At 41.1% G+C, this 11,615-nt stretch overlaps 1 protein-coding gene across 1 annotated transcript in view; it reads right to left on the reverse strand.

Annotated features, from left to right (window-relative positions):
- The window catches only part of CFAP57 (cilia and flagella associated protein 57), a 75,955-nt gene that overhangs the window by 57,023 nt on the left and 7,317 nt on the right, over nucleotides 1–11,615 (reverse strand). Inside the window, exons 4-6 of the mRNA XM_008058089.1 lie at nucleotides 10,640–10,923; nucleotides 7,858–8,065; nucleotides 4,208–4,360 (exon numbers count right to left, since the gene is read on the reverse strand). Of these exons, the coding sequence (XP_008056280.1) occupies nucleotides 4,208–4,360; nucleotides 7,858–8,065; nucleotides 10,640–10,923 (645 nt within the window). The remainder of the gene's footprint in view (nucleotides 1–4,207; nucleotides 4,361–7,857; nucleotides 8,066–10,639; nucleotides 10,924–11,615) is intronic.

The raw sequence follows: 11,615 nt of genomic DNA on the forward strand, positions 1-11,615 counted from the left end.
ATAACAATCAAGGAAATTGACTACATAATAAGAAAACTACCTACCAAAAAAAGCCCTGGTGCAGATGGCTTTCCAGCAGAATTCTACAAGACATTTAAGGAGGAGCTGATACCAATCCTACTGAAGGTATTCCAGGTGATTGAAAAAGATGGAACTCTCCCCAAATCATTTTACGAAGCCAACATCACATTGATACCCAAGCCAGGTAAAGACCCAACAAAGAAAGAGAACTACAGGCCAATATCTTTGATGAACATAGATGCTAAAATTCTCAACAAGATCCTAGCAAAACGAATTCAACAACACATCTCAAAAATCATCCATCATGACCAAGTAGGCTTCATCCCTGGGATGCAAGTCTTGTTCAACATTCATAAAACCATAAATGTAATTAAATACATCAACAGATGTCGAAACAAAAACCACATGATCATATCATTAGATGCAGAAAAAGCTTTTGATAAAATCCAGCACCTCTTCTTGATAAAAAACCTTGAACATCTAGGCATACGGGGAACATACCTCAAAATAGTAAAAGCCATCTACGAGAAACCCACAGCCAGCATACTCCCAACGTACAAAAATTGGCACCATTTCCCCTGAAAACTGGAACAAGACAAGGATGCCCACTTTCACCCCTCCTGTTCAATATGGTATTTGAAGTCCTGGCTAGAGCAGTCAGAGAAGAGAAGGCAATCAGGGGTATCCAAATAGGAAAAGAGGAAGTTAAGTTATCTCTCTTTGCAGATGACATGATTGTATACCTTGAAAACCCAAGAGAATCTGTCAAAAACCTCCTTACACTGATAAAGGACTTTGGCAAAGTCTCAGGATATAAAATAAATGTACAAAAGACAATGGCATTTCTTTACACCAATAATAAACAAACAGAAACCCAAATAAAAAGCACAATTCCATTCACAATAGCCACACAAAAAAAATGAAATACCTTGGCATCTTCCTAACCAGAGATGTGAAAGACCTTTACAATGAAAACTACAAAACACTGCTCAAAGAAATCAAAGATGACACAAACAAGTGGAAAAATATCCTGTGCTCATGGATTGGAAGAATCAACATTGTGAAGATGTCCATCCTACCTAAGGCAATCTACAGATTTAATGCAATACCCATCAAATTACCAGCAACATTCTTCTCAGACCTAGAAAAAACAATACAGGAATTCATATGGAAACACAAACGACCAAGAATAGCCAGAACAATCCTCAGGCAGTATCACATTATCAGACTTCAAACTTTACTATAAAGCTACAATAATCAAAACAGCTTGGTATCGGTACAAAAACAGGCATACAGACCAATGGAATAGAATTGAGATTCCAGAAGCTAAACCTCAATTTCTCAACCAACTCATCTTCAACAAAGCCTGCACCACCTACCACTGGGGAGAGGAGAACCTATTCAGTAAATGGAGCTGGGAAAACTGGCTGACCACATGCAGAAGACTCAAACAAGACCCCTATCTGTCCCCATACACAAAAATTAACTCTAAATGGATCAGAGACCTAAATGTAAACCCTCAAACCATAAGAACCTTAGAATATGCAGGACATACCCTTATGGAAATTGAAACTGGCATCCAATTCCTGAACAAAACCCAAAACCCACAGGCCATAAGAGATAAGATAGACAAGTGGGACCTCATTAAACTGACAAGCTTCTGCAAAGCCAAAGAAACCATCAAGAGAGCAGGGAGACAGCCCACAGACTGGGAAAAAGTATTTGTCAACTCCAGGTCTGACAAAGGCTTAACATCTTGGATCTATAAGGAACTCAAATGTGCTGAGAGGAAAAAAACAAGCAACCCCATTATAAAGTGGACAAAAGAGATGAACAGACACTTCTCAAAGGAAGACATCCGAGCAGCCAACAGACACATGAAGAAATGTTCAACCTCACTAATCATCAAGGAGATGCAAATTAAAACCACACTGAGATACCACCTAACTACAGTCAGAATGGTTATTATCAATAACTCAAAAAATAACAGTTGCTGGAGAGGGTGTGGTGAAAAGGGAACACTTCTACACTGTTGGTGGGAGTGCAAATTAGTGCAACCTCTGTGGAAAGCAGTGTGGCGATTCCTAAAAGCTCTAAATATCGACCTTCCTATGACCCTGCAATTTCCCTACGGGGTATATACCCTGAAGAACTCAAATCACTCTATAAAAAAGATACGTGCACATGAATGTTTATCGTAGCATTGTTTACAATAGCAAGAACCTGGAACCAACCATGGTGTCCATCAAAACAGGACTGGATTTAAAAAATGTACATATACACGATGGAATACTATGCAGGCATAAAAAAGAACAAAATCATGAATTTCGCAGCAACCTGGATGGAACTAGAGTTTATAATACTGAGTGATCTCTCACAGAAGCAAAGATCTGAGTATCACATGTTCTCACTCATATGGTGGACCTTGAACATCGACTATAAAACTATTAAAAAAGAACCGACAGTGATGTGAAACTATGGGTGGGGGTAGGGAGGGGAAGGGAGGTGGGACTAATGGTAGTCAATATCTGTCTGGGGATGGGGAAACACCCTTTATTAACAAGGGTGCCTGAACGATGCACATTTGTATACCTAACCCTTAACTGTACTGCACAATTTTATAATAAAAAATATGTTTTTTTTTAAAAAAAGGTACCAACATTCTAACTAAAAAAAAAAAAGAAACGAATGATGACTATGTGCATCAAATAGAGAAAAATGAAAGGATGTCATCAATAAAAGGATAAGCAGTATAGAAAACAAATTCTGGAGCTAAAAAGTATAATAACGGAAATGAAAAATGTACTGGAGGGGTTCAAGAGTAGATTTGAACTAGCAGAAGAATTAGTAAACTTGATTAATAAAGATTATGCACTTTGAAGAACAGAAAAACTAATTAAGAAAACAGAGCCTCAGGTAAATGTGGGACACTATTAAACAAATCAACTAATGGATACTATGAATACCAGAGGTAGAGGAGAAAGAAGCAGAAAAAGTACTTTACTAAATAATGGCTAAAAAAATGTCAAATTTATGGAAAAACATTAATGTACAGATATAGGAAACTCAATACACTCCAAGTAGGAGAAACATAGAGATTCATAAACAGACATATCATGGTAAAAATACTGAAAGTCAAAGACAAGGAGAACATTTTGAAAGCATCAAGAAAAAAATGCCTGATCACTTACAAAAGAACATCAATAAGATTAAAAGAAGACTTCTCTTTAACAATAATGGAAGCCAGAAGAGAGTGGGATAATATGTTCAAAGTGCTTAAAGAAAAAAAAAAAGTAAATGTCAACCAAGAATCCTATATCCAGCAAATCTATCTTTCAAAACTGAAGGAAAAATAAAAACATTACCAGCAAAAATTGAAAAAATAGATAAAAAAGCAGACATGGCTCACAGGAAATACTACAGGAAGTTCTTTATGCTGGAAGCAAGTTATACCAGATAGAAATTCAAATCCACACACAATGTATTTATACCAGCTCTTTCATTATTCTAAATAAATGAAAACCAAAAATAAGCATTTCCATATATTCACGCATATAAGCAAATATAGCAGGGGATTAAATTCCTTGAAATGAAATTTCTGGGTAAAAGGACACATAAAATTTAAATTTGATAGATAATACCAGTCAGTGTCCTGTAAAGATGCTGCAGTAGCTGGTCTCGTTGGCTCAGCCTGTAATCCCGCACCTTTGGGAGGCTGAGGTGAGTGGATTGCCTGAGCCTGCGGATTTGAGACCTGCCTGGGCAACTTGGCAAGAACTCATCTCTACAATAAATAAAAAAATCAGCCAGGCATGGTAGCGAGTGCCTGTAATTCTGGCTACTCAGAAGGCTGAGGCGGAAGGATCACTGGAGCCCAGCAGGTCGAGGCTGCAGTGGCCGGGAGCGGCCACTGCACTACAGTCTGGGCGTCAGAGTGAGACTCCAACTCCAACTCCAACAAAAAAAAAAAAAAAAAAAGATGCCGCAGCAATAACAATCCCATTGAATGCATCAAAGTGCTTCTACGTGGATATCTGAAAATTAGAATTTCTTTTGCTCTGTTATGAAGGGGATGAATGAACCCATGTTCAATTTTTTTGGATTAAAATTTGCCCACATGATGACCACTTCCCTCACTAGGCATGCAGGCCCTGGTCTGGGAAGAAGCAATGCTGGTAAAACTCACTTTGCTGATCTCTGTGAGAGACATGGTAATGCTGTATAGTTGGTTCTTACTGGTGCTGGCAATCAAGGTTTCCTCTGAAGGGCTGAAGCACATGCAGAGAATGTCTTGTTTGTCAGACTGACTCGGATCATTGCTCTGTGGGTCCACAGGAATCTGCCCAAGATGCAAAACAGTTATCAGTCATGTCTCCACATTGTCAGTGTGCCCTTAGGCTTTCAGAGTTTTTCTCAGATAATTTTATCTTACAAACTTCCGGATCAGGATGCTTTCTGGGATCACCCTCAGGTGTGAAGAAGGGGGTCTTGAATCACATCTGTTTCTGTGAGTTTTAAACACCACCATGTATTCACCTTTAAGTGATGATTGGTTAAATAATAAAACAGCAGCATGTGCGAAAGTTATCAATCTATGCATCCCAGTTTGAGATTTTCCTTAAAATGAGCATGAGTCTACATCCCATTCTGGTCTACATGTTGGGAGCCCAGTGCGTGTGCTCACCTGGCACCAAGTACACCGTGTATACTCCAGGGCAGCAGAGGGGTATGCGGCAGCTCTTCTCCCATATGGAGTAGGCGACAGGACAGGCAAAAAGGGTCACACAGTTCCTGCCAGTAGTCTCTGAGAGAGTCTACAATTCCCAAGTAGACATTATAAAATTGGATTTCCTTTTCCCTACTGTTTATCTTCTTTCTTTAACAACCAAACTTACTGAATGGCTGGTCTGCACACACCTTTTCTGCTTCCTTACCACACACTCAGTTCTTAATTGCCTAGGAGTTGGCTTCTACTGTATCATTTACTGAAACTGTCCTTATGAATATCAGAAATTTCCTTATCATCAAAGCTAGGGGCCCCGACTCAGTCCTCATCTTGTTTATTTTTCTACATTTGGTAGTGATGAGGACAGCACCTGCCTCCCTGTGTTCTGGACACTGGGCTCTTGGGTTTTGTTCCCTGTGCTTGGAGTTCTTCCTTTCCACTGACCCCAACTCTTCTTCACATAGCCAACACCCTTTGCTCTGCCAAGACAGTGCAGGCTCTAGGAAGCCATCCTAGACCAACCTGGACTGGGTAGGTGCTGATGTTCTCTGAATGTACCCACAGCACCTAGAAGTCCCCTCTGTTGTCACATTTATCACACTGTGTAGAGTAGAGTAAAAGTCCTCAGACTGAGGACCTTGTCTGTTTTGTCCCACTGCTGTATCCCAGTGCTTAGAACAGTGCCTAGCACACAGTAGGCGCTCAGCAAATGAATGGATATTGCCTTGTTGTTCTCCTTCAGAGACTGAGTTCTTGAGGGAAGAAGCCATATTTGATTTGCCTGGGTCAGGCACCAAGCTTGGAGTCTGTCCCAAGAGAGGTGCACGATAGACATTTGCTGAATGAGTGAGTAAATGAATAAGTGAATAATCACTACTACTGGGTTCCCATCCTGTCTCAGTCTCTAAATTAGGACATTTTGGAACACTTGGAAGGCGAAGTCTTGTCCTCAGTCCCCTTTTTTCTCTCTATTTTATTCCTCAGTGATTTTACCTAATATGAGGGTTTCAATGAAAACAACAGTAGCAAAAATAATGGCAATGATACATACTTAAAATAGTAGAAATAAAGCATTCACAATGTGTCAGCACAAGCTAAGCACTATATATTTGCATATATATTGACCTTATTCTCACAGTCCAAATCCACATTCCCAACTGCTTCACTTGGTTCTGGTCCTTGCATCAGTGTCAACTTCCTCAGCAACGTCCCTCCAGCCACTTTCTAGAACAGAGCTTCCTCTTGCTCTCCATCTAACTCCTGGCTTTTTCTTCTCAGCATTGATGCCCACCTGACCACATCTTCGTATGTATTTCTTTGTTTGCAGATGGAGCTCTAAGGGCAGGCTCGTCAGGTGTTGCCTTCCCTGCTGTATCCCCAGAACCCAGCACAGAGCCTGGCTCCCAGAAAACACTCAATAAATATTTGTTAAATGAATAAACAAAAGAATGAATTGCTTTCTGGGCAAAGTAAATCCAATGCTTCTGCCTTCTTCCTCTCAGTCCTCACTCATCTTGCTCTTATCTTATCTTTTTTCTTTCTTTCTTTTTTTTTTGAGTTAGAGTCTCACTCTTCTTGCCCAGGCTAGAGTGCAATGGCACGCTCATGGCCACCACAGCCTCAACCCCCTGGGGTTAGGCAATCATTTTGCCTCAGCCTTACACGTAGCTGAATCCCTAACTTTTTCTAACTCTGGCACCTTTTTTAGGTTTCTAGCCTTGTAACTTAGGTGTCATCTCTGAGAACTTCCTTTTTCTGGCCTTCCACATCTACTCAGGGAAAGTCCTCCAGACCTAACCTTCACAAAGGCACATTCCCTTCCCACTTCTCCCACTATGCACTGCCCTGGTCATAGACCTCACTAACTTTTGGCTTCAATAACAAAAACGTTACTGGGAAACTATGGGGCGGGGAGAGGGAGATGGGATTAACAGTAGCAAATATCTGTCTGGGAACGGGGAAACACCTCATATCAACAGGGTGCCTGAATGAAATGTAATTGTATACCTAACCCTTAACTGTACCCCACAACATCATTAAAAGAAAACAAACAAACAAAAAGTCTCTCAACTGATTTTTAATCACAGAATGATAGCTACTGTCATTCATCGGGCACCAGGAGCCAAGCACTATACACAGTGACTTAAGCAGTCATTTCATACTTTGATATCGACGAGGGATGAGTTATTTTCTCAATGAAGAAACACGGATTTTGCTAGATCCAGCAACTTATTTCAAGTCACTCAGCCAATAAGTGGCAGGCCCACACTGGCTCATTCAGCATGTTTTTAACCACTTTAAGTGCCATGCCTCTAAAATTACCCCTGCTGTGTGTATCAAAGGCAGATTACTTTTCTTAGGCACACTTCTTTTCTACTCAAAAACCTTACAGTGTGTCTTTTACACTCAAAACCTCACAGAGTGCCTGCTGAATTATGTACACATGCTTTAGGCTGGTATTTGAGATCTCTCACCAACCTTAGCTCTTTTCCCCTCAAGTGGCTTCAATCCCCCTCCACTGGAAAACAGGGCATTTCCCAAGCACACCACCTGCTCCCCTTCAGTGGTGCCATTAATTAATTTGTTGCCTCCATCTGGAGTTCCTAATTTGTTTCTTCCTGTCAAATATTATTCATCTTCTAAGACCCTTCCTCAAAGATTACCATCATACACCAAGAAGCCTTCCTGATTCTTCACCAACTAGATATGGTCTCTCTCTAGAGGCTTCTGTCTCTCTATAAGATTTTGTATTATCTATTCCACAGACATTTACTGAATTCTTACTGTGTTCCAAGTGGTATGGTTGGCATTAAATGACAATATATATCAGAATAATATAATTATTATGGAAACATGAAGGTTCAAAGAGGAAGTATAATTTGCCAAAGTTCTCTCTCAGGATTCATATCCAGATCTACCTATTTGTAAACCCCAGTTCTGTCCACCTCATCCTAAAACCTCCCTCAGGACAGGTATCTCGAGCCCCTACTTTTGCCCAGCACTCCACCTCTATGCCTCCCCATCAGGCACCTTGTCAGAGCACTGCTGCTGAAGAACACATGCTAAAAGGACCCCAGATTTGCATCTTCCTTGTTTCCTTCCATCCTTACCCAGATTTCCCTGCTCTCACGGTAAAAATCCTTGTCTTCAATCTTCTCAAACAGCAGTACTCTCCCTGGCCCAGCAGAACAGGCAAATCCCTTTGAATAGGCGGCAATGGCAAACACCTGGGGCATGGCCACTTGGCTCTGGCTACTGGTCATCACAAGCTGTTTATAGGAAGGATCTGGGGAAGTGGCTGTTGGGAATTCAATTAGGCTGGAAAAGGAAAATAGCATATAAAGTTTACAGAGAAAATCCCAAGAAGATGAACTCTGCTGGGCAGGAGAAACAGGGCTGTCCTTTGGTGTGGACCCAGTGATCCCCTTTCCCATGGTCAAATGCTACCCCTTGGCCTTGGAATGCTATACAAACACGAGAGAGAAGACTGGAAGGCTAAACATTTATTTGGTAGTTTCACAACCCTGTGTGGTCACTATAGCCATGACAAGGATGGTGATTACCCCTATTTTGTTTAGAAAGAAGTGACTCAGAGAGTGAAAGCATAACACGGATTTAATATGCTCAATGAGCAGCCATTTGAACACTGCCTAATTCTTGTTTTTCTAGCAGTTCACTTAACTTACCCTCTAATCACTAGCCAAGGACAGAGCCAGTTTCTCAAAGATAGCCATTGATAGTTACTTTACAACCTCCTCCCCAGCTTGTTACTAATTAGCTTTTCTATTCCAAGTATTTGTCTCCACCCATAAGACTCATGTTAACCTAATCAGCCCTTTGAGACCTTCATGACACAGATAGATCCCATTACCAAGGCAGTAGTCATGTGACTAACATCAGTATCTGCGCTTACCTGCCCCTTCATGATGATGTGGAGCAGACCACCACGCAATCCTTCCATCAAAGGGAAGGATTAAAAGGACTCAACCACTAACAACCAGCTGCCATTGCTTTACTAGACTCTGGTATGGCCATGTGCTCTTCAAGCTGTGGCCGTTCCATGTTTCCTGGCTTTTGCTCCCTCCCCTACCTTCAGGAGATGATTCTCCTCTCTCTCTCCCGCTCTCTTTCTAATTTACTTTCTAAATAAACTATATTTTCTAATCTAACTTCTGTGCAATTCTTTGCATCTTTCTTGCAGTACCAGATCGCACACCAGACACCCACACCCTGGCAGGCCTGACCTAATATTCTGGAGGCCCTGCTGGGAGTATAAGCTAACAAAGGGTTGAGTTTTCTAAGATTATATAACCATTAAGTGGGAAAGCTGATATTTGATTCCAGGTTTCCACTTTCTTTCATTAGTTCATATAGCAAATATTTGTATTTGTTTCTAAATCTTTATTTGGAGTTCTATGGTATTAACAGCTCCATGAAACAATGGTAAGATTGACATAGTTCTCACTCTCAGAAGCTTACAGTCTATTGGACACATGCTAAGGTCTGAGGCGGGGGTGGGAGGGTGGCTGAGTGTAATGGGAGCAGCCAGTAGGGAGGAAACAAGGCTTTTCTGAGGATGGTTTCAGAGGAGGGCACCTGTCTGAGATGAGCAGAGGCAGAGAGCTCCCAACTGAGACCTGAAGGACAGACAGAAATATGTTAGGTATGTGTATGTGTATGTGTCTAGGGGAGTTGGGTTAGGCACTGGGGGACAGAGAGGACTGCACATGGCCAAGTCCAGAGGTAAGAAAGTGCACAGCAAAATAGGAGATGTCACTGGCATGGAGGGGTGGCAAAAAATGGATCAAAACCTACTGAGGAAGAATCTACAGGATGTCATTGTGGTTGAGGGCTCAGGCTGGGTTTGAATCCTGATCCTGACACTTAACAGCAATGTGTCTTGGGTGGGTCACTTAACCTCTGAGCCTCAGTTTCCTAGTCTACAACATGCTAATATGAACGTGATAATAATATGTATTATACAGGGTAAGAATAAAATGGGAATATATATGAAGTGACCAAGTCAGTGTCTGGTGCATCTAATGGCACATTCCAGTATGTATGAGATGTGATTTTTACTGGTTGTCATTGAGGTAAAGTGGTACTTCTATTACAGTGGTTAATAGCACTTCTTCTTGAGACCACACTTACCCCATATTCTTCTATCAGATTTATCTGTAACATTTCCTTGCACTTCTTTGTTGGTCTCTTCCCTCCTACTGGATTGTAACTTCTTTGAGGATCTGTGACCCCAGCACCTAGCAAGATGGTTTTGCACACTGCAAGGGCTCGCTGAACATTTATTTAATCAATTCAGTAAATTAGGCAGCCACTAGAAAAAATATTTTTTGAAAAACTATAATTTTGAAGAATAGGCCAGGCATGGTGGTTCATGCCTGTACTCCCAGAATTTGGGGAGGCTGAGGTGAGAGAATTGCTTGAGCCCAGGAGTTTGAAACCAGCCTGAACAACACAGTGAGACCTCATCTCTACAAAAAATACAAACATTAGCTGGACATAAGTGGCGCTTGGGAGGCTGAGGTGGAAGGATCACTTGAACCCAGGAGGTCAAGGCTGCAGTGAGCCAGGATCACACCATTGCACTCCAGCCTGGGTGAAGGAGTGAGACCCTGTCTCACAGAAAAAAAAAAAATTGAAACACTAGCAATCTAAAATGCTTATAAAATGAGGTTAGATATAAAAATAAAAAGAATTTTATCTAGGTTATGGGTATAACTGTCCAACTTGTGTTTGAATATAAATGAACACTAGAAAGGAAGAGAGAAAATGAATACCCTTGACTTTTAGGGCTCATGAATTGCTTCTAAAGAATGTTGCTTTCTGCCGTTAGTACAATGAGTGTGGGAGTGCCAGCCCAGGAGGCACCATTACCTCTCTGATTCCTGGATGATCTCCAGGCTCTTTGAGTCGTTGGTGGGCTTGACCATTATACTTGTTTCCCAGCGTTGATCTCCAGATTCAAAGAGGAAGAGCCTGCCTGTGTCAGTGCCAACGATAATCTTGTCATCAGTCACCCATGTGTGAGCTAGATAATTTTGGAGTTCTCCTCTCTGGAAATTGGTTTGCTTCAGGGTTCCCTCAGTAAAACGGAGAAGTTTAAACATCCCTCTTCCAGTGACACAAACCTGAGTGTTATCCTGGGGATTGAAGCTCACCTGTAAAATGTAAAAGAATTGAATAAGAATTGAATAAATGAAAAAGATGTATGAATAATCTTGATGAAATTATTGCCTATTTACTAATTACCTATTTACTAATTTCCTATTTTACTGATTTTATTTATTTCAGGTATCTCATAACATCCTTTACACATCACTAAGTCATGTAATTTTATACTACATTTGACAAGGGCACACATTTATATCCATTATAATTGTAGGACCCATGAGTCTTAAACCAGTAACTCTACAAGGACCACCAAAGCAGAGTGAGCAGGTTTTGACAATAGCCATACAGTGCCAACAAAATGGAATAAAGCTCAGCTAGAAACAGAAAAATGAGGGTCTGACAGGTTTATTTAGCCCTGTCTGGGAGGAAAAAAACCACATGTCAGGGATGCTATGTGGTCGCCTACCAAGTATCTTTCAAGCAGTGGCCTTATCCCAATGTATAGGTGCTTCCCAACTTACAATGGGGTCACATCCCAATATACCCAACATAAGTTGAAAATATCATAAGCTGCAAATGCATCTAACCTACCCAACCTGGTAGTTTTGCCTGACCTACCTTAAACATGCTCAGAACTCTTACATTAGCCTACAATTGGGCAAAATCATCTGGCAACACAGTACCCTGCTGAGTATCCTGGTGTGGCTGACAGGGAGTGGTGGCTTACTGCTGCTGTGCA

The sequence above is a fragment of the Carlito syrichta genome, unplaced genomic scaffold (assembly GCF_000164805.1).
Source record: "Carlito syrichta isolate Samal-C Ts95f unplaced genomic scaffold, Tarsius_syrichta-2.0.1 Scaffold303210, whole genome shotgun sequence".
In the NCBI taxonomy this organism is placed as follows: domain Eukaryota; kingdom Metazoa; phylum Chordata; class Mammalia; order Primates; family Tarsiidae; genus Carlito; species Carlito syrichta.